General features: G+C 43.7%; 2 non-coding genes and 1 gene segment (V, D, J or C); 1 reads left to right on the top strand and 2 right to left on the bottom strand.

Moving 5' to 3' along the window:
* LOC144674295 (Ig heavy chain C region, membrane-bound form-like) overlaps positions 1-21,514 on the bottom strand; it is an 88,004-nt gene extending 66,490 nt beyond the window's left edge. Inside the window, 3 exon segments of the C gene segment in view lie at positions 20,098-20,223; positions 20,344-20,438; positions 21,112-21,514. Coding sequence covers positions 20,098-20,223; positions 20,344-20,438; positions 21,112-21,514 — 624 coding nt within the window.
* Positions 6,310-6,391, bottom strand: trnas-uga (transfer RNA serine (anticodon UGA)). The gene has a single exon. It is a non-coding gene; the product is annotated as a tRNA-Ser (tRNA).
* trnal-aag (transfer RNA leucine (anticodon AAG)) lies at positions 12,288-12,369 on the top strand. Its single transcript has one exon. It is a non-coding gene; the product is annotated as a tRNA-Leu (tRNA).
* Positions 21,515-24,412: the final 2,898 nt, after the last annotated feature.

Here is a 24,412-nt window from a genome sequence, read left to right as displayed (position 1 = left end):
GTGAAACATGGACGACTTACAGCTATCAAGAAAAGAAGCTCCACGATTTCCATCTGCGCTGTGTGCGGTGGTTTTGGGTATCTCCTGGCGAGACACAATCACAAAGACAAAGCTCCCAAGTCTGTTAGGCTCATCAAACAGAGGGAGGTTGGATGGCTCGGGCCTGTTTACAGGATGGAAGGTGGTCACATGGCTAAGGGCCAGGCGGCCAGTGAGACGTCCAAAGCTCTGCTTGTAGGACAGTTACAAGCATGACATGGAAGCCCTAATTAGCGATTATCAGACATTAATTTCACTGGATGACTACAAAGGAAGATTGCAGCACTTCCTGTGAGCATTTTTTTTTTGCAAAAATATACTTTATTCATAAAATATCTTCAATCACATTCCAAACCATTTCAAAAACACCATTACAAGGGTACAATCCAGGTTAAACTTTTACAAAATGTATCACCAGGTGCATCAGTACAAACAATATTACAATCATTTACAGCCTTTCATTTTGAGCTGTACAGCCCGAGGGGCTCTAAACAGTTCCCAGTCTCTCGGTGCGCTGTGGCAGAAAGGTCTTAGACAGCGACCCTTCCCCATTGCGCCTTTGCGGCAGCTGCCCCAAGCTTTAGTGCGTCCCTCAGCACGTAGTCCTGGACTTTGGATTGTGCCAGTCCGCAACAATCGGTCGGGGACAACTCTTTGCGCTGGAAGACCAACAAGTTTCGGGCAGACCAAAGCGCGTCTTTCACCGAGTTGATGATCCTCCAGCTGCAGTCGATGTTTGTGTCGGTGTGTGTCCCTGGGAACAGCCCGTAGAGCACAGAGTCATGTGTCACAGAACTGCTCGGGATGAACCTCGACAGCAACCACTGCATCTCTCTCCAGACTTTCTTTGCAAAGGCACAATCCACAAGGAGTTCCTGTGAGCTGTTGTGCATCACCATGATGCCCATTTGCTACAGCGGCTTGGCAACAGACGCCAAGACTAGAAACAACAACCCGTAACATCGCTTTTAGCTTCATGTGAGGCACTTGTGATGGAAACTGCCCCTCAAGGATTGCCCTCCTCAGCCATCAGAAACTGTGCAGCATATAGAGACAACCAATCTGAAATAGATTTGTTTGCAGTGTGTCCGTCATCTTTCATGAATGGAAGGATGATGAAGATCATTGTGAAATTCATTTGCAAAAAATATGACGTGTTTCACACACAAACACATAAATACACACACACGAACACAGCCAGACACACACAGACGCATATGCACACACACACATACACACACATGAACACATACACAAGCACACATCAATACATACAGATAGACAAACACGCACGCACAGCCACAAACAGACACACACACATGCACACACAAACACAGACGTACACAGGTGCACATAGACATACAGGCACACATGCACAAAGACACACACAAGCACACGGACGTACACAGACACACACATATAAACGCACGCTCACACACACAGAAACACAGAAAGACACAGAAAGAAAAACACAAGAGCACAAACACACGGACACACACGCACACATACAAAAACACACACACCCATGCACACACAGAGACACACATGCACACACCACACACACTGACACACGCCGACACACACATACACACTCTCTCTCTCTCACACACACGCACACACACACGCACACACACGCACATACATACACACACAAACACAGACGCTGACACAAACACACACAAACGCACACAGACGCACATGCAAATTCACACACATACACGTGCATAAATACAATCACAGACACACACTGATACATACAGGCAGACATACATGCACACACAGACACAAACAGTCAAAAAAACAGACACAGATATACACAGACGCACACAGACATACATGCACACACGCACAAACACACATACACAGACACATGCACATACACATAACCACACACACGCACACGCACACACACGCCAATATGCCATCTTGCTCTAACGCCGGAAAAACCGCATTTCACATTAGTATTCCCATCTTGACGACCTGGGTGGCTCCGTAGCTCTGAGGAAAATGCCACCCAGTATCTTTCAGGTGGTATCATGAGCCAATAGACACTGGCATCCTGTTTCTTGAGGTGTAATCGTTGCAATGGTTGCATTAAGGGGCCACCTATCATTTAATTTCTAATGGAAACTTATATCGTTATTATTAGTGGAAACCTTGCACCTGTCAGTTTTCAATAGGAACTTTTATCTTTTATTGCTGAAGTTGACGCTGCTGCTGTTAGTTGCTTCAATGAGACCTCTTCATGTTTTATAATATAAAGCATTTATTTTCCATTTTGCTGATACAAAGACTTGCATTTTCGAATGTATCATCAGGACCTGTCCCTCTTCTCCCCAAACTAGCCCATATCTCATTTGTATATTAAATCCAGGGCCAGATAGTGTCCTCGCTGCAGAAACCCATATCTCTGTTTATGTTACAGCAGGTCCTGCCTCTCCAATCACTGAAGTAGCCCATATCTATGTTTATAACGTACTAGCCCCATTTACTGTTATGACTGTACTGGTCCGTATTTCTATCTATATTACAGCAAATCCTGTCTCTATTATTAATTCACTAGCCCATATCTCTATTTATATTACACGAGATCAATGTCTCTGTTAATACTGAACAAGTAATGTCTCTATTATGACTGCACTAGCTGATATCTCAGTTACTGTTACAGTAGAGCCCGCCTCTGTTATTGCTGCACTAGCCCATATCTCTTTTTATATTGCACCAGGTCGTTTATCTCTTTATGCTACGCCAGACCCTAAGTCATTTCAGATAAGATTCCATAGATTATACAAATTAACTAGACAGACAAACCAATCCAAAAATGATTAGAACGGTCGGGGTGGAATTTGTAAAGCTCACAGTTAAAAACCGTAGAAAGAGAACAACGAGAGTTTCAATCCTTTCCAACAATTGGAATTATAAATCGGATAATTTCAGGTGTGTGAATATCATGTCAGGTAAACGTGCAGGATCATATTTTCCTTCGCTTGCATACATCATCACATATTTGAGGTAAATATCAGGAGTTTCTGTGAGATGCTGCAGTGATAATTTTCCAATAAGATGCTCGTCATTCTCGATGTGATTCTAATCCCTGAGTTCCTCAGGGCAGTGTTCCGAGGCCCAAGCATCTTCAGCTGCCTCATCAATGTCCTTCCCTCCATCATCAGGTCAGAAATGGGGTTGTTCGCTGATGATGACACAATGTTCAGCACCAGTCATGATTCCACACATTCTGAAACAGACCATGTCCAAAAGCAGCAAGACCGGGACAACATACAGGCTTGGGCTGATAAGAATCAAGCTACATTCACGCCACACAAATGCCCGGTAATGATCATTTCCAACAGGAGAAAATCGAACGACTTCCCCTTAACATTTAAAGAGGAATTAGTATCACTGAATCCCCGACTATCAACGTTGTGGGCGTTACCATTGAGCAGAAACTGAACTGTACCAGCAATGTAAATACTGTGGCGACAAGAGCAGATCAGAGTCTGAAAATGCTGCGGAGAGTAATTCACCTCTTGAACCCCCAAACTCGCCCACCACCTACAAGGCTCAAGTCAGGAGTGTGATGGAATACTCTCCACTCGCTTGGGTGAGCGCGGCTCCAGTAACACACTAGAAGCTCGACATCATCCAACACAAAGTAGCCCACTTGTTGCCACCTCACCTACCACCATCATCATTCATTCCCTCCACCAATGATGCACAGTGGCATCAGTGAGTTCCATCTACAAGATGCAATGCAGGAACTCATCAAAATTCCTTCGACAGCACCTTCCAAGCCAATGACCACTACCAGTTAAAAGGGAAAGGACAGCAGAAAGATGGTAACATCACCACCTGGGAGTTCCCCTCCAAGTCACTCACCATCCTGACTTATAAATGTATCGCCGTTCCTGCACTGTCACTGGGTCAAAATCCTGGAGCTCCCATCCTAACAGCACTGTGGGTGTACCTATACCACATGGACTGCAGCGGTTCAAGAAGGCAGCTCACCACCAACTTCTCAAAGGCAATTAGGGATGGGCATAAAAATGTTGGACTAGCCAACGACGCCCACGTCCGTTGAAATAATAAATAATAATTTTCCAAATGATCTTTTGGAACAGAAAAGTCGATGCTTGGAAGCGAAATGGTCAGTCTGACATCACTTTATAAACAATGGAAAACAAGTGAATAGTTATCAATAAATAGTTGCAATATTAAACTATCTGCAATTAAAATGCAGGAACACTTTGGGATTTAACACATTCCCTGAGGGTGGAGATGGGCTGAAGGTTATCACTGAGGTTAATGTCGGGAATTATTCTTTATTAAGTTTATTTTTGCAAAAAAGCGTTATTAGAATACCGGAGATTTAAATGAATGGGCAATTTCTCAGAGACAGAGAGTGAGAGAGCAATAAGTTTCAGTGAGTTAGACGCTGTCTCAGGTAGAGAGATGACAGACATTCAATGAATGTGGTGACAAACGTGCCTGTCTTACCAAAGAAATGGTTGGCATTACATGAATTTTTAACAAGACCACACAACAGAATATACTATCAATAACTATTTGCGTTATTAGACGATCTGTAGTTACAGTTTGAATAAGAGAAAATAAACAAAACTGAAATATTCTGGTGAAGGTAAATCTTTGTGGAATGATGTAACATGATTTTTTTTCACACACACACACAGAACAGGCGATGTCTCATATGTAATTCTGTTGGCTGTAATGAAAATGAATATCAGGAGCTGCGCGGAACAAACAGTCAAACAAACTAAACCTCTAGTTTTAGACCAAAGTCAGAGGCCCATTTGTAACACAACGTCCACCTTATAGAGGCATAGAATAGTGTGGTAACAACAGAGACAGAGCCTGGTGTGGTAATTACTGAGACAGGGACTAGTGCAATTTGAGCAGGGACATTACTAGTGCAGTAATAATAGAGAAAGCATCTAATGTTACTTAAGCAAAGACGTGACCTAGTGCACGAATAACAGGGATCGGGACGAGTGCTATATTAACATGGACAGGGTCTACTGCTGCAATATCGGAGACGGGGCTAGTACAGTAGTTACTGATACAGGGTCTGGATCAACATCAAGTGAAATAGGGCAGTTATTACAGGCACAATGCATAGAGTAATTGTTTCCCAGAGAGTCTAAGGCCATAATAACGGAGACTGCCACCAGTGTAAGAGAGACAGATCTTATCTCGTGGAGTAAAAACAGAGACAGGGAGAGTGGAATAGAAGCAGAGACGGAGGTAGAAAGACAAAGTCTTTGCAAAGACAGGATCCATTTTAATTGAAAAGACGCACAAGTCGAATGTGATACAGGCTAATATAGAGTCTAGTGTAAATTGTTCTGAAGTGGTCTAGCGGAATATAAGTGCAGACATTATTCAGTGTGTTATAAGCAGTGCCGTGATCTAGTGGAACATAAGTGAGGCAGTGCCGATTGCAGTAATAATTGAGACAGGATCTCGTGTAATACGAACCTGCCTAGTGTAGTATTAACACAGACCGGATCCAGTATAAGAAAACTAATACAGGGTCTAGTGGAGCTTCACATAATTCATGGCTCTTTGTAATATAAACTGACACAGTGTCTGGTGAAGTAAATACCGCCAAAGACACGAGATTAATACAAACAGATACATGGACAAGTACAGAAATGAGAATAATGGTAAAGTACAATAACAACAGAAACAGGGAATTGTGTGATATGAATGGAGGCATGTTTTGGTGCAGCATCACCTGAGTCAGGATCCAGTTTGATAGACACGTGGCAGGTTCTACTGGAGTAATAGCTGAGACAGGGTCTTGTGAAATGCAACTAAAAACATGTTCTAGTTTTCTATAACCAGAGATAAGCTCTAGTGCAGTACCAACTGGGGCATGGCTTATTGTAACTTTAGCCGAGACCTGCTTCAGTGCAGTCATGACTGAGGTAGTGCCAACTGTATTGTGGCCCTCGTCCAGTACATTAACAACTGTGGCTGAGCCAATTACAGTCACAACTGAGAGATGACCTTCTCTAATATGACCAGAGACATGTCCTAGTGTAATAGAAACAGAAACGGCGTCTAATTTAATATGAACAGAGACAGTGCCAAATGCAGTAATAATTGAGACAGCGCCTGCTTCATGTGATGTGAGCAATGACGGTTTCACTGCCATCCACTGGTCAAACATTGCTATTACAGGTGTTGTGAAAATGTCGATTCCATTTACTGTTTCTGAGATCAATGGTTAAAATCAGAAATAATGGAAAACTTAGTCGGCAGGATTCGAACCTGCGCGGGGTAACCCCAATGGATTTCAAATCCATCGCCTTAACCACTCGGCCACGACTAAAGACTTTGGCGGAAGGCCTGTATTATTTATACGAAATCATAGAATAGTTGCAGCAGGGACAAGAGGGTCTTCTTCCCGCCCTGTCACTGTCACAACCCGACCTTTTCCCCATAACCCTGCAATTTATATTGTCCCTCCTCGTTCTCCCTCCCAAACTGGGAATGGAAGAGTGAGAATGAAAGAGGAAGAGAAGTGACGGGTTTTTCAGATCCCAGGGGAAAGAGATCCAGGATCAGTTCATTGTGACAGTTCACACAGCAACCAGAAAACAACATTCCCTGAGGAGGGCCAAACCCGGGCGGCAGGAGTGGGAGCGCCGAATAATAGCACGTTTAGTTCAAACACAGAAGATGTGTTCAGCCAATAACAGCATCGAGTGTGTTAGACATGAACATGAAGTGAACAGTGAGGTGAAATAGTGCCACAAACTGCGGATGTACAACTTCCAATTTCCAAAACCCACCAACCTCATCAATGCGGCTCCTCTGAAACTTTCAAGTCAAATATTGATCCTTTATAAGGTGCCGTTCCCAGAACTATACACAGTCCTCCAGGTGTGATCTAACCAGGGCTTTGCATAGCTGTAGCAAACCTTTCCCTCTTTAGTATAACAGCCTCTGTTACAGGGTATACAGCAAGAGATATTAGATTGTATAGATCGAATCAGAAAAATATGGAGATGCTTCATCAGAATAAAATTCCTTTTCAAATTCCATTTGAAATGAACTTGATTGTTTCGAAAGCTGTATAAGAATCCCCAGCCCACATCTCTGTGTCATTGGGTCAGGCAAACTCTGTTAATTTTCACACACTGAGCATGGACACGGCAGAAGCTCCTGTACCTCTTTCAGTATTGTTTTTCTTAACTCAGAGTTTTCAAAAGGGAATTGGACAATGACTTGAAAGGAAGAAAAAAAAATCAGTGTTATGGAGAAAGGGAAGGAAATTGAGTCTAATTGAAAGAACAATGTAAAAGGCTGATAATGATATGATGATTGAGTGGTCTCCTCAAGCGGTATGCCATTTTATGATGACATTATCAGGTTAATTTGACGACAGCATTTCTAAATCTGTCACCCGAATTCCATTTCTGTAAAGCAAGGACCCAAAGTGCTGCTGCAGGACCTCACAGTTTAACATGATGTGTAGGTGCCTCTGGCTTTGTCAGGTATTGTTCTGTATTGAACTGGTTATCACATGTGCACGAAATCACCAAGCCTCCTTCGACAGTACCTTCCAAACCCATAACCATTACTACCTGGAAAGACAAGGGCAGCAAATAGATGGGAACACTACCACCTGGAATTTCCTCTCCAAGTCACTCACCATTCTGACTTGGAAATATGGCGCTGTTTCTTCACTGTCGCTGGTTCAATATCCTGGAACTCCCTTCCTAAAAGCACTTTGGGTGTACCTACACCACATGGACAGTTGCATTTCAAGAAGGAAGCTCAGCACCACCTTCTCAAGGGCAACTAGGGATGGGCAATAAATGCTGGCCCAGCCAGCGAAACCCACATCCCGAGAATAAATTGCAAACTGTCTGCAGAATTTTTGTTTTTATGCAGAATTAATCATCGGCTAAATAAAATTAAAACCAACCAAACACCCCTTCCTTCTTACTTCCGTTCATCTCCATTCAGGATCATAATTCTTCTTATCCGTGTTATTAACGTTATTTCAGTTGCAAACATTCACTAAATTTGCAGTCTGAAATGGAACAATAATTGGTCAAGTTGGTGACATCCTTGCTTTCTGGGCCTTTGTCTCTCCTTCGGCCTCTGTTACTCTCGGTGTATGTGTCTGTGTGTGTTACTCTGTGTGTGTCAATGTGGTTCAGTCCCCTGAGGAGTTGAATACATTTTTACCATCACAAACTATATTCGCATTGGCTAATCCATTTTAACTGTGCCTTTTATTGTAATTTCAGGCTTCTTTCATGAGAGAAACGTTTCTCCCCAAAATGACACGTTTATATAAAACACAATCAATATGCATTATCACACAGTCCCAGGTTGTTATTGGGTTCTTAAGCGACAATGAGAAAAAAAATCCAACTCTCCTGTGCCCAACGAGTCCCAACAGCAATGATATTTTTATCTGAATATTAATTTCAAATATAATTTAACAACTGACCAACCATGCACCTACAAGTAACACATTCGAAATCTATGAAGCTATTGGATTCAAATAACCCCATTACTTATTCTCTCTTCCTCAGCTCCATAGTGAGTGAGACAGGGAAAATCAGAAAAGCAGCAACATTCCGGCCGCGCACTCTCCAATCACCAGCTGCCAGCAGAAAGATACAGTCGCTTTGCTGAGTGTTTATTCTGTGAAATGGTGAAGAGCGAATATAAGACGCTTGTAAGATACTGCGTTCAGTTAATATCCAACAACAAACAGGAACAAGGCAGCTTTTCTCTCACTTAAAAGGGCAAGTTTTTATAATGCTACAGCATACAACAACAACTTATATTTAGAAAGCGCCTTTAACCTGTTGAAACGTCACAAAGCGTCCGCCATGGTCATTATATAACAAAGTGTGACGCTGAGCCCCATAGTCGGACAGCTGACTAAAAGCTCTGTCAAAGGGGGAGGCTTTAAAAACTGTATTAAATGAGAAAAGTATCGATATCATGTTCCATCCAACAGTAATGCTTCTTCTCATTGGCTGAAGAAGCCACTTGTGTTCAACTTGAACAGACCATTTAGCCGGAGAAAGTTGACTGGTGAAAGAGATCGGGAAAGAAAAAATTCCAAAAGTCGCCTCCTTGAGCCAAATTTCCAGCAGCTTCCTGATGGCCGACTGGTTCAGGTTCAGCACTTTCACTGCATCACCCCAGGTTTGATTCCCTGTCAGGGAATTGAGACTTTCTGCTCTTGGGCGAACTGCTAAAACCAACATTATTGTCTTCCTGGCTGAAAACAACACAGAACAGTTCTGTCACATTCAGGGCAATGAGAGTTGAAGTTTCACATCAGAACTGAAATGTCTCACGTGCAACAAGTCAAGAATAAATCCAGAGTCGGAGTGAGGAAGTGAAAATAAAAGAGAAGGGCTATGATAGGTTACAAAGCACTGACTATAGAGCTGGTGATGCGAGGCAGAATATTATTCCTGTATTACCCATGTTACCTTCAATTCTAATTTCCTTATTTATCCCATTCCCAACATTCCCACTACAGTTTGGTGGCATATAAACAATTCCCACTAATGTTTGATGCCTCCTACTGTTTATTAGCTCCACCCAAACTTATTCTTTAATCTAAGATCCTCTCCCACTAATGTGCGGATCTGCTCCCTTATTAACAGCACTAACCCACCCCCTTTTCCTTTTTGCCCATCCTTCTTAAATGACGATTGCTCTTGAATATTCAGATCAACCAATCACACTGCTCTGTCAAAGCAGAACACATGGCCGATTGGATAATTTATTTGCTGTAACTTTCTGCCATTTTGTGTTTCCCAACACCCCAGTTGTATCTCTCTAAGTTTTACTACCATTTTATAACTCAATCCATCGAGATGTAACCTCTGCCCTTCTATCCAACGCTTTGAATTCAAGACAATGAGCAAATTCAGCGGGTTTTCTTGTCATTTCTAGCACTGAATTTGACACCGGACTCGTTCAACGGCAATTACATAGTCTCAACCGTTCACCCCTTCAAAATGAACCTGTTATGTTGCTTCTTGCAGTGCATCTGCTGAGCAACATAAGCTCATCCCAGTTCCGCTTTCATCATAGTGAAATCCAGTGTGAAAATATGAACAATTTGAAAGCTTAACAACGTGCACAAGACTGGAAGGAGAATGTGGCTGTGGATAATTCACACTGTGCACATTCCTGTTATCAGCATCTCGGACAATCAGGAAAATGAGATCCTGTAAACCCATCCCTTCTCAAATTCTCGTGTCTTCCTTCCCTGTCCCTGATTCCCAGGGAAATATTGAGTTCATGGACTGACTGTGTCTGCATCAAGCAACTAATTGACTTGGTAGCTTGGGAGGTGAGGCAGGGACAGAAGCAGAAAGAGACGTGACATGACAGTGTTTGGAATTTGATGTGTGTCAGTTGCTTTCACTGATGAATTTCGGCCGTGTGTTCCCTTGTCAGTTTCACAGGAGCCGCAGTGATGATGTTGGTGGGTTTTGGAAATTGAAAGTTGTACATGAGCAGCTTGAACAGCAGGTCGAACAAGTGACAGTTCAGACTGAATGTTTGGGTTTGTGTGCGGTGTTTCATTTTAACAGGAAGGGTGAGGAGAGACACCATCAATATACATTGCTGTGGGGAACAGGCGATTTTTTGGAATTAGTTAAATGGCTCTTCAGAGAGATGGCATGGACATGATGGGCTGAATGTACTTCTCTGCTGTAGTCATCTATAATTTTATACCGACCATATTAACTTGTGCATAGGGCCGTTCGCCATAGCCGAGTGGTTAAGGCGATGGAGTCCAAACCCATTGGGTTTTTCAGCGTTTCATTATTCCTGCTTTTAACTCTGTATCTACAGAGTTAATTATCGGTTACATTGAATCAAGCCCATCCAGAAACTCGGGAGTTTTCCTGTTTCCGTTCACTCCTGAAAACATTCACGAATCTTGCATTCGGAAATGGATCAAAAACGGAGCCAGGTTGGTGTCAGGCTTGCTTTCTGGGTGTTTTGTCTCTCCTTAGAAACAATCGCTTGCCCTCTGTCACTCTCGGTGTCTATGTCTGTGTGTGTTCCTCTGTGTGTGTCAATGTGGTTCAGTTCCTCATTTTTACCATCCAAACATTATTCACCTTATTCCTGCGGCTTCATATTAAGATGGCCCAGAGAAAACAAAAGCGTTGTTTTAAAAGATGCAAGAGGACATTTATTTCTGGTTCTTTTTGAGTGCAGGCTGTTCAGCTACTAAATGCCCGGACGTGACAAAACGGAGGATGATTATATATTCTAATTCAGTGCCAATGCTGGCCAACGTAATGGTTGTTTCTGCTCTGACTGTGGTTGAGTGGCCGAGTGCACTGAGCTGCTGGTCAAGGTTCCTGTGATTTTGGCACCACTCCCGCGGTTATTAAACTTTCCGGTGGTTTGCTTTTGCGACACTTCCTAAAAAGGCTCCGTGAGGCCGGCAGATCTGTGCAGTTTTGCAATTTGGTTGGGAGGATGGGGAGGGGCAGTCGAAGTTGGGTTAATGGCAGGGAATGAAAGTCATTTTTCTCACTTACTCCCTGTATCCATTCTATTATTTTAGACAAACAACAGTTGGATTTCACTAAATAGTTGTGGCCAAGTGATTTTAACTGACGGTCTGCAGAATTACTTATCGGTTATTTGGAATAAAAAACATTCAAATACCCCCGTGTTTCTTATTCCCGTTCATCTGCAAACATTCACTAAATTCGCAATTGGAAATGGAAGAGTAATTGACCACTCTTGATCAACCAATCACAACTGCTGTTTGACAGCCGCACGCTAGGCCGAATGGCCTCTTACTTTCCTGTAACTTTCTATAATTTTATGTTTCCCAACACCACGGATGCTCTTTCCCAGTCATTCTGCCATTTTATAACCCATTCTATCGAAATGTAGTTTGCTAACTTGTGTCCTGTCCTTCTGAAGTCAAGACCCGGATTGAATTCAGTGAGAAGTTTTCTTGCCATTTCTAGCAGGAGATTTGGAACCAGACCAGTTGAATGACAATTCAAATGGTGCCAACGCTTCACTGCAGCTCATTGTGTTTTTGAGTGGAGATGATTTCTGTTTGTTACAAAGTGCAGGATGATCTGATAAACTGACGGAGCTGGATCCAGATTCCGAATGGTCAATTCCTACTCTGTTGCTTTTGTTCTATTTCAGTGGCAATACCAATGAAGGAGATGATTAATAATTTTCACCTATGTGGTAGCGTGGCCGAGCGGTCTAAGGCGCTGGATTAAGGCTCCAGTCTCTACGGAGGCGTGGGTTCGAATCCCACCGCTGCCAAACATTTAGCAGCCCCATTTGGACAAACACACACCACCGAAAATTGACCGTTCTGTGCTGCATTTTGTCAAGAAGAACGAGGAGAGACAATATAAATATGAGTTGCTGTGGGGAAAAGGTAGGGTGTGGAATTATAGTAGTTGAGTTCCTCTTCCAGAGAGTCGGCTTGTGAACGACATGCTGAATGGAGCCGCTTCTGATTTTATACAAACAGCAGTGACGTCAGTGCAGGTCCTGTGTTCACGGTGGAGTGGATAAGGGGATGGGGTTGGAATCCTGTGGGGTCTCCTCACAGACTTCCAAATCCTACCAGCTCCAGTTCTCATCATTCCTGATTTTGATAAGGTGCCTATGGAGTTAATTATTAGATTAGTCAAAAAGAAAAGGGAAGCATTTGTAAGGGCTAGAAGGCTGGGGACAGATGAAGCCCGTGGAGAATACAAAGCAAGTAGGAAGAAGCTTAAACAATGAGTCAGGATGGCTAAAAGGGGTCATGAAAAGTCACTGGCAACCAGGATTAAGGAAAATCCCAAGGCCTTTTATACATATGTAAAAAGCAAGAGGGTAGCCAGGGAAAGGGTAGGGCCACTCAGGAACAGAGGTGGGAATCTGTGTGTAGAGCCAGAAGAAATGGGAGAGATACTTAATGAATACTTCTCATCAGTATTCACCAAAGAGAAGGACTTAGCGGTCGATTTGTCTAAGGAAGAGTGTGTAGATAGCCTGGATCATTTTGAGATCAAAAAAGAGGTGTTAGGCGTCTTGAAGAATATTAAGGTGGATAAGTCCCCAGGGCCAGATGGGATCTACCCCAGAGTACTGAGGGAGGAAAGGGAGGAGATTGCTGGGGCCTTGACAGAAGTCTTTGTATCCTCATTGGCTACGGATGAGGACTCAGAGGACTGGAGAATGGCCAGTGTTGTTCCACTGCTTAAGAAGGGTAGCAGGGTTAATCCACGAAATTACAGGCTGGTGAGCCTTACATCAGTGGTAGGGAAATTATTGGAGAAGATTCTTCATGACAGGATTTACTACATTTGGAAGCAAATGGGCGTGTTAGTGAGGGGCAGCATGGTTTTGTCAAGGCGAAGTCGTGTCTCACTAACTTAATCGAGTTTTTCGAGGAAGTGACAAAGATGATCGACGATGGAGGGGCAGTGGATGTTATATACATGCATTTCAGTAAGGCCTTTGACAAGGTCCCTCATGGCCGACTGGTACAGAAGGTAAAGTCGGATGGGATCAGAGGTGAGACGGCAAGATGGATACAGAATTGGCTTGGTCATAGAAGACAAATGGTAGCAGTGGAAGGGTGCTTTTCTGAATGGAGAGCTGTGACTAGTGGAGTTCCGCAGGGATCAGTGCTGGGACCTTTGCTGTTTGTAGTATACATAAATGATTTGGAGCAAAATGTAACTGGGCTAATTAGTCAGTTTGCAGACGACACTCAGGCTGGAGGAGTTGCAGATAGTGAGGAGGATTGTCGATAGATAGAACGGGATATAAATCAGTTGGAGACTTGGGCGGAGAAATGGCAGATGGATTTTAATCCGGACAAATGCGAGGTAATGCATTTTTGAATGTCTACTACAGGCAGGAATTATACAGTAAATGGCAGAACCCTTAAGTGCATCGACTGGCAGAGGGATCTGGGTGTACAGGTCTATAGGTCACTGAAAGTGGTAACGCAGGTGGATAAGGTAGTCAGGAAGGCATATGGCATGCTTGCCTTCATTGGCAGAGGTATTGAGTATAAAAGCTGGGAAGTCATGCTGCAGCTGTATAGAACCTTGGTTAGGCCACACTTGGAATATTGCGTGCAATTCTGGTCGCCACATTACCAGAAGGATATGGAGGCGTTGGGGAGGATGCAGAGGAGGTTTACCAGGATGCTGCCTGGTCTGGGGGTTATTAGCTATGAGGAGAAGTTGGAGAAACTCGGATTATTCTCACTAGAGCGACGGAGATTGAGGGGCGACTTGACAGAAGTTTACAAAATTATGAGTGGCATGGACAGAGTATATAGTCAGAAGTTTTTTCCCAGGGTGGAAGAGTCAATTACTAGGGGGACATAGATTTAAGGTGAGAGGAGAAAACTATAGAGGAGATGTGTGGGGCAAGTTTTTTACGCAGAGGGTAGTGAGTGTCTGGAATTCGCTGCCAGAGGAGTTGGTGGAAGCAGGTACGATAGTCGTGTTTAAGAGGCAGCTTGACAAATACATGAACAGGATGGGAATAGAGGGGTACGGACCCCGGAAGTGCAAAATATTTTAGTTGATGGGCCATATGATCGGCGCAGACTTGGAGGGCCGAAGGGCCTGTTCCTGTGCTGTACTTTTCTTTGATCGTTGTTCTTTTATTTTGTTTGGAAAAACGCGGAGAGGCCATGCAAATATAAATTGTTTGGGGGTAAAGGGGGGTCTGTGGAATTGGTTGAGTTGCTCTTCCAGAGAGCCAGCACGGACATGATGGGCCGAGTGACTTATTTTGCAGCCATTTCTGATTTGATAAGAACATATTTGAGCTCGGAAGCTGCTGTTAGTCGTGGCTGAATATTTAAGGTGACGGATTTGAAATCCATTGGGGTTTCCCCCTGTAGGATTGAATCCTGCTGACTACAGGTCCCAATATTCCTCATTTTGATCAGGTGCCGCCAACCTCACTCCAGCGGCTCCTGTGAAACTGACAAGGCGACACATGGCAGAAATTAATCACTGAAAGTAACTGACACACATCAAATTCTGCCGCTTTCATGTCGCATCTTTTAACTCCCTGTTCTCCCTCTCAGACATTTCCAGGTCTGTCAAATGTCATCCACCCGGGAGTTCAACCTCTACCTCGTTCTACTGAATATGGTCCATTTTCGGTACGTTGCAACTAGTAGCTGTCTCCATAGCTCAGCGTTTTGATTACTGGACTTGTAAACCACGGGTCAGGCGTTCAATCTTTGCTGAGATCTATGTTTATCCGTCAGCTGAGAATAACGTGGAAATTTGAGAGACTGCATAAGAAGAAAAAACAAAATGCTGCAGAGAAGCATTTTGCTTTTAAGTTAAAATACTGTGGATGCTGGAAATCTGTATTAAAAACAGAAAATGCTGGAAAAGTTCAGCATCTGACAGCATCTGTGGAGAGAGAAACAGAGTCAATGTCTCGAGTCAATGTAACTCTTCTTCAGAGCTGAAGAGAAGCAGAAATGTGATGAAAGTTATACTGTTTTCGAGGGAGTGGGGGGGAGCAAGTGGGAAGATCAGCGATAGGTGGGGGCTAAGGGGGGATTGACAATGATGGCGGGGCACAAGACAAAGGGAATGTTAATGGTAGCGGGAAGGGTAAAAACAGGTGCCGATTGTGACATAAAGGTAAGAAAGCAGAATGTGTTAATACAGAACAAGGATCAGCACTCTGTGAAAGAACAACGTAGAGCAACTGACAGATGGCCCTTTAGGGGCCTCCCTCCTCACCTTCCAAGGGCCCAAACACTCCTTTCCGGTGACGCACCGCTTCACTTGCATCTCCTTCAATTTAGTCTACTGCATTCTCTGCTCCCAATGCAGTCTCCTCTACACTGGAGAGACCAAACGCAGACTGGGTGACCGCTTTGCAGAACACCTTCGGTCTGTCCGCAAGCATTACCCAGACCTCCCTGTCGCTTGCCATTTCAACACCCCACCCTGCTCTCATGCCCACATGTCCGTCCTTGGCCTGCTGCATTGTTCCAGTGAAGCTCAACGCAAACTGGAGGAACAGCACCTCATCTTCCGACTACACATTTTACAGCCTTCCAGACTTAACATTGAGTTCAACAACTTCAGACCATGAACTCTCTCCTCCACTTTGACCCTTTTTAAAATCCTTTTATAAAAATGTATTTTTATTTTCTTATTTTTATTTTCTTATTTTTATTCATTTATTCCATCCCCCCTTTTAAACCCCTTTTCTATCCTTTTTCCCCAAAGCACCGCCCTTCCACCCCACCCCCAAAGTGCCATCTGTTACTCCTTCCATGTTGGTTTTTCACAGAGTGCTGACCCTTGTTCTGCTATTCACACGTTCTGCTTTCTTACTTTTATGCCACTATCAGCACCTTCTTCAGCCCTGACCACTGCCATTAACAGCCCATTTGCCTTGTGTCCATGACATCTTTGTCAATGTCCCCTTAGCTCCCACCTATCGCTGACCTTCTATCCAGCATCACCTGCTCTACTCTCCCTGCCCCGCTTCAGCAGTATAAATTCCATCACTTTCTGCTTCTCTTCAGCACTGAAGAAGAGTCATAGGGACTCGAAACTTTAACTCTGTTTCCCTCTCCACCGAGTCTGTTAGACCTGCTGAGTTTTCCCAGCATTTCCTGTTTCTGTAATATATAAGAAGTGACTGGCTAACAAAATACCAGACGGAGAAACATGCAGCGAAGTCTGAAGCTACTCACTTGGTTGTAAGAATAATTTTAAAAAACAAAAAAGCAGGACATGTTTCAAAAGGTGAGAAAGTTGTGCTGATGTTCAAAGAGACGTGGCTGTGCCTGTACAAAGAACACAGAAAGTTGCATCAGTCTCTGCAGCACAATTGGTCAGCGCGTTCGGCTGTTAACTGTAAAGTTTGGTGGTTCGGAGATGAAGCCGTTAATGTTTTTCCCCCATCAACATTCAGTGTCACTCAGATCCGGGTTGTCAATGGCAGCAAGAATATTTCCCACAAATGCTGCCAGTTCCACTGTTCTTCAATGTGTTTCGATTCAGGGAATTCTCGGCGTGTAAAGCAAACGTGATAACCACTAGGCTACAAAAGCTACAAGCAGCTCCTTGCAGACCGACCTAGAATATCAAACTGTGCTGTCTTAGTGCGCTACAGAACCTTGTTCTGTGGAAGTACAATTCGGTTGAAAACCTGAGCCACGCGACAGAGAAATTGACCTAACATTAGAATCATCAAATGACACAGCACATCAGCAGCTCATTCAACACCTCACACATGTGCTAACTACTTACAGCAAATCCGGCCCCATCTTTCCCTCTTCTTTCCGAGCCATGCATTTTTTAGAGTATCATTCAAAACCTGGAGAAGTATAAACGTCACATGGTTTTGAGATGATGCATCCAGTTACTATTTAACAACAAACGGGAACGGTGCAACCTTTCCTCACACTTAATTCTGTTAATGCTTCTACCCCTTTTCGAGCGGGGAAACTTTCCGTGTGGGAGAGACCATGATCCCTATTACCCTACACAAACCCTGCAATGTAGCGGGGAAACTTTCCGTGTGTGAGGGACTGTGATCCCTATTACCCTACACAAACCCTGCAATGTAGCGGGGAAACTTTCTGTGTGTGAGAGACTGTGATCCCTATTACCCTACACAAACCCTGCAATGTAGCGGGGAAACTTACCGTGTGTGAGAGACCGTGATCCCTATTACCCTACACAGACCCTGCAATGTAAAGAGCCCAATTTAACACACAGACAGAGTCGGGATTTTTTAGGTTGGAAAGACGTAACTAATGGAGTGCCACAAGGATCAGTCCTAGGGCCTCAATTATTTCTTAGCTATATTAATGACATGGAGGAAGGGCAGAGTGTAATTTATCCAAATTTGCTGACGATGCAAAAGTAGGTGGGAGGACAGGTTGTGATGAGTACATAAGGAATCTGCAAGGGGGTGTAGATCGGTTGAGTGATTGGGCAAAAACTTGGCAGATGGAGTTTAATGTAGGAAAGTGTGAGGTCATGCACTTTGGTAGGAAGAATCAAAAAGCAGACTATTATTTACATGGAGAGAGACTCTGAAAAAGTGCAGCATAGAGGGATCTGGGTGTTTCGTGTATGAAACATAAAAGTTAGCAGGCAAGTGCAGCAAGTAATTAAGAAGCAAATGGAATGTTGGCCTGTATTGCTCGGGGGCTGTGGCTTAAAAATAGGGAAGTCGTGTTACAACTGTACAGGGTGTTGGTGAGGCCACACCTGGAATACTGTGTACAGTTTTGGTCCCTGTATTTAAGGAAGGGTATACTGGCATTGGAGGCAGTTCAAAAGAGATTCAGTAGGCTTATTTTTGGGATGAAGGCGCTGGCTTATCAAGGACGGCAAAACAGATTAAGCCTTTATTCATTTGAAATTAGAAGAATCAGAGGTGATCTTATTGAAACGTACAAGATTCTGAGGAGGCTTGACAGGTTAATGTCGAGAAGATGTTTCTACAAGTGGGGGAATCTCGAACTAGGGGACATAGTTGCAGAATAAGGGGGCACTCATTTAAAACTGAGATGTGAAGGAATTTCTTCTCTCAGAGGGTAGTGAATGCCTGGAATTCTCTACCCCAGAGAGTTGCAGAGGCTAGACCACTGTGCGTATTTAAAAAGGTGGTAGATAGATTTTTAAAATATCGGGGAGTTGAGGGCTATGAGGGGCTGGCACAAAAGAGCTGGAGCAGATCAGCCATGATCTTTGTGAATGGCGGGGCAGGCTTGAGGGGCCGAATGGTCGACTCCTCCTCCTTTTTCTGACTGTCTTCTGTTCGTTTGAAACGTGTCTCTGGTGAAAGGGGTCGGAAATAAAAATAAAAGGCACAGGTAACAGGGATAAGTCAGGTTGTGAAGCTTCTGAGCAGCTCCCCAGGTGGTCTCATGATTAGGATTCGGTACTTTCACCACCGTGGCCTAGGTTCGATTCCTGGTGAGGGAATGATAATTTATTGACCTGGTGCAAACTTTTTAAATGAGTCTGAATAATTTCGTGATTAAAAGCGAGAAATGCAGATCCCCTCTTCCAGAATCAGTGGCGTGAGCTCTTGAGTTTTGCATCAGAGTTGGAAATGTCATCCAGTCGCAAGCGTTCGGGAACAAACACAGAGGGGAAGATAGGGATTGAGAGAAGGGCTGTGATAGGCTGCAAAACATTGACTATCGAGACGGTGGTGCAAGGAAAAATGTATGGGTAATAGGGGAGATTTTACTGTTTACACTGACACAAATATCTCCCAGGTCTGGTTCCAAATCTCGTGTGAAATGGAAGAAAACTCCTCGCTGAATCTTCCACTTCTTAGCTGCACCTCCTTCCAAACATTGCAAACTCCTCCTGCATCTTCCATCCTGATATTTTTCTCTGCAACATTTTGATATGAAACTGCACAACTAATGTGAATAAAGTTTGTGATGGTAAAAATGTGTTCAACTCCTCGGGGAACTGAACCACATTGACACACACAGAAATATACACCGAGAGTGACAAAGAGCAAGGGATTGTTTCTAAGGAGCGACAAACAACCAGAAAGCAAGCGTGACACCAACCTGGCTCCGTTTTTGTTCTACTGCGACTACAAGTTTCATGAATGTTTTCGTGAATGAACGGAAATAGGAAAATCCCCGAGTGCTTGGATTCATTTTAACCGAGAGACAGAGTTAAAACCAGGAATAATTTAAAGGGAGAAACTCCGATGGATTTGAACTCCATCACTAGATCCACTCGCCCAATGCAGCTGACCCGATTGTCAGTTAATGTTGTTGGTATATAAGATGGCTGCAGCAGAGAAGGCGGGCATTCGGCCCATCTTCTCCATGCTGGCTGTCTGGAAGAACAACTCAACTACTTCCACTGCTGTGCGTTCTCTCAAAAACAATTAATATTTTTATTGCCTCTCTTCCTTCTCCCAGTTAAAATGAAACCCAATACACGCCCGCATTCACTTTGCCTGGCACTTTCTTCTGAGAACAGAGCATTCAAAGTGACCCACAGGTGAACCACCTATAACTTTGGCAGCGGTTCCACAGAGACTGGAACTTGAATCCAGCTCCTGAGGCCGTTCGGCCAGGTTACCTCTCTCAACCTGGTGAGTCCCGTCGCCTTGATGGTATTTCCACTGAAATCGAATATTAAAAGCATCAAAAAAGGACCAGGAATTGACCATAAGCCCCCTCGAGCCTTCCCCACCACTTAATAAGGCCATGTCAGATCCCTAACCTCAACATCAATTTCCCACCCAATCCCGATAGCCCTTCATTCCCTTAAAGTCCAAAAATTTATCCACGTCAGCCTTCAATATACTCATCGACTGAGGATCCACAGAGCTCTGGGCTACAGAATTCGAAAGGTTCACAAGCCTTTGAGTGAAGAAATGTCTCCTCACCTCAGTCCTAAATGACTGGCGCCTTATCCAGAGAATGTGAGCCCAGTTCTAGACGCTCCAGCCAGAGGAAAACAGCCTCTCAGCGTGTTCACTGTCACTCAGGAATCAATCCATTGAACCTTGGTTGCACACAGACAGCGAGTGAATGGAGGGAACAAAGGCCACAAGAGTCAACAGAGATAGAGACACAGACAGAGAGACTGAGAGAGTGAAAGAGAGCGAGGCAGATATACAGAGACAAAGGGAGACAGGTAGAGACAGAGACTGGGGTAGACACGGAAAGGAACAGATACACTTCACCATTCCATATGATTGTTAACTTTAGATTGACAGACAGAAAGAAAGAAGAGAAAGAAAGACTTACATTTAATAAAGCCTTTCACCAACTGAGGGCAACGGGGGGCGCTTTGGAGCCAATGAAATCTTTCTGAAGTGTAGTCACTGTTGTAATCTAAAAGCAGGGAAAGTTTGATAAAAATGCTGATTCAGTAGATGACAAAATCTGATCTTAAGAAATCCAGCTCAATGTAGAACCTTTCTTTCTATATATCTAAACATTTCATTGTTTGTTTGATGCAGATTCAGCAGATGTAAATCTGCAGCTGAGTGAATAAATTTCACCTCGAATCCCTGACGAAACAGGGACAAAACATCCCATTTCTATCAGGTCATCTCTCAGCCTTTTCCTTTCTGGAGAAAAGAGTTTCAGGCTGCTCAGCCTTTCCTGTTGATTATAACCTATCCGTTCCTGGAACATTTGAGGTTGAGCTTTTATTTTGCTCCCATTGTTTCGAGGACCAGCCACAACTACGTGGTCCTCCAGTCCCTCCCCCCCTCTTCCTATTGGTCCGGAGCTGCCGTCAATCACTTCACGGGCATTGTTAGCTGGAGCCTGTGCAGTGCGGAAACGCTTGAAGATGGGCGGGGAGGATTCAGAAACACTTGTTGGAGGCCACAAGCCCCCAATGAGAAGCTGCAGCTTCTGTGTTACAGCTCTGGGGCTTTTTGCTTTATGTGCAGCCATATTGGGGAAGCAACAGAAGGTGGGCGGAGCTTCAGGGTTCCAGTGACCAAGGGAGAAAATGATTGATTCATTGATTTTATTCTCACTCTGCGCATAGTGGCTGGAGAACTGAACCCAGCCAGAGTTGAGGGAGGGAGAAAACAGGGAGTGGAGGAAAGAAATGGTGGAGATGGTGTGATGGGTTGAATTTTTATCCTGAATTTACAGTGAGTAATTCTGTAAACTCTTTTTATAGGGTATTTGGGGAGGATTTTCAGATGTGAAACTCAAAAATAAACACCTTGGTCGGCTCACTTGATTATTCAGAACCTAATTATCATCCACCTTTGAATGTGGAAGGGGAAATATGCGGTTGGCCTGTCTGTGGGAAAAGATTTCAAATTTCAGTGCGACAGGAAAAGCACTGAGACACACACACACACACACACACACACAGACACTTGAGAATGTTCCAGTGTAGTGGCTTGAAAGGGCTTTAATTAGTTGCACAGTTTGAAAACAAAAATCACACCATTCACATCGGGGAGAAACTGTGCACGTGTTCTGTGCATGGATGAGGATTCAATTGATTGTCCAACCTGCAGAGACAGAAGGACACCAGCACTATGAAGAACCCATGGAAACGTGAGGACTGTGGGAAAGGATTCAATTATCGACATCCGCTGTAAATCCATTGCCACAGCCACACTGGGGAGAAGCCGCACATCTGTTCCATGTGTGGGAAGGGATTTGCGAAGTCTGCCAGCCTCATGCTACACCAGCAAGTTCACACAGAGGAGAGACCCTTCAGCTGTACTTCCTGTGGGAGGATGTTCAGGAGGTCTCCCACACTCATGACACACCGGCGAGTTCACACTAGGGAGAGACCGTTCAGTTGCTCTGTGTATGGGAAGGGATTCACTCATTTAGCCAGACTCATGTTACACTCGCGAATTCACACTGAGGAAAGGCTGCACACCCTGTGGAAAGGGGTTCAGACATTCTGCACACCAACGCACTCAGACTGGGAAGAGGCCAATCACCTGTTCCGTGTGTGGGAAGGGATTCACTCGGTCACAATATCTACCAAAACACCAGCGAATTCACAAGTGGCTGCAGGAGCTGTGTTCTGCTGTTATTGCTGCTGTTAATTGTGTCCAGGATTGACCATCTGACAATATTTAGTTTGATTTCTGCTGATATTAACAACCCTATAACCGGTTAGAGTTTAATATTCTGGACCTGTCGCTGATGTTCAGGGATGTGTGCCCTATTATGATACGGCAGGTGGTATTTGCCAGGCTGACCAAATGCACAAGGGATCTTCCCGGTTAAAGGACTGTTTAAGCAGATTTACATGACACACCCTCTGCTTCTTTCTTCTATTTGGAGTATAATAGCTTACTTCAGTCAATCTCCTTTCAATCCTGTAAGGCCCACTAAACCTTGCCTTTCATGGTTCACCTGACACAGGTAACAATCCGGAATACAATCTGCCTCTGCTTCAGATAGTTCCTGGACAGCTCCTTTTTAAAAACACTATCTGTGATCTTTCCCCTTAATTGAAAAATTCTTGATAGGAATTCGATTTGAATAAAATTATGAACTTTTACTTCAATCATAAACTGATCTTTGGTTCAAAATCTACAATTCAGTGCCTGATTAACGTCTCCAATTAGGAAGTGCTGATTAATTCTTGCTGACAAATCTTACTCACTTGTACATTCTTCACAATGACACCTCCACGATGAAATTAAATTATCAAGGAACGTAAACAAAATAGTGAAATATTTTACAGTTACATCAATAAAAGCTTCATCAACCAACATTGATATTGCTGAATCTTGGAAGTCGCTGAGTTCAATAATTTCTGACACAGGAGCAGCAACATTTGGGAAAGGTGGAACCCACAACAGAGACTGGTTTGAGACCCACTCAGCAGAGGTGAATCTGTCATTGAAGCAAAAATCAAAGCCTACCTGATGCACAACCTCAACTTAACAGGCCAAAAAATTACACTTGCATGCGAAGGCTGGAAAAATAGCAGAGGTTTTGAATGAGTACTTTACATCTGTCTTCACAAAGGAAGAATTTGCTACCCATGCCACAGTGAGAGAGGAGGTAACTGGTACACAAGAAGAACTTAAAATTGAGAGGAAGGAGGTGTTGGAATGGCTGTCTTTACTTAAAATACATAAGGTATCAGGACTGGATGAGATGCATCCAAGGGTACTGAGGGAAGTGAGAGTGGAAATTGCAGAGGCACTGGTGATAATATTCCAGTCTTACATAGACAGGGGAGATGCTAGAGGACTGGAGAATTGTGATTTGTACACCCTTGTTCAAAAAGGGGTGCAAAGATAAAGCTGACATCTACCGACGAGTCAGTTTCACCTCAGTGGTAGGGAAACTTCTGCAAACTAAGTATGGGATAAAATCAATAGTCACTTAGATAAGTACAGGGTAATTAAGGAAAGGCAGCATGGATTCATTAAGGGAAAATCATGTTTAGCTAAGTTTCTGCAGTTTTTTGAGAAGGTGATAGAGAAGGTTGATAATGGAAACGATGTTGATGTGGTGTATATGGATTTTAAGAATGCATTTGATACAGTGCCGCACGACAGACTTGTGAGCAAAATTCTAGGTCATGGAATAAATGAGAAAGTAGGCACTTGGATAAGAAAATAAGAATTTGCTGAGGGACAGGAAACAGAGTGGAGATAAATGATTGTTTTTCAGATTGAAGGAAGGTTTGTAGTGGAGTTCCCCAAAGTCAGTGTTGGGACCCTTGCACTTCCTGATATATATTAATGACCTAGACTGTGGTGTGCAGGGTATAATTTCAAAATTTGCAGATGATATGGAGATTGGAAATGTTCTTAACTGTGATGAGGATAGTCTTGAACCTCAAAAGGACAT

The sequence above is a fragment of the Cetorhinus maximus genome, unplaced genomic scaffold (assembly GCF_964194155.1).
Source record: "Cetorhinus maximus unplaced genomic scaffold, sCetMax3.hap1.1 HAP1_SCAFFOLD_620, whole genome shotgun sequence".
In the NCBI taxonomy this organism is placed as follows: Eukaryota; Metazoa; Chordata; class Chondrichthyes; order Lamniformes; family Cetorhinidae; genus Cetorhinus; species Cetorhinus maximus.
The sequence above is the reverse complement of the archived record's forward strand: the minus strand, read 5'-3'. Positions and strand labels throughout refer to the sequence as shown.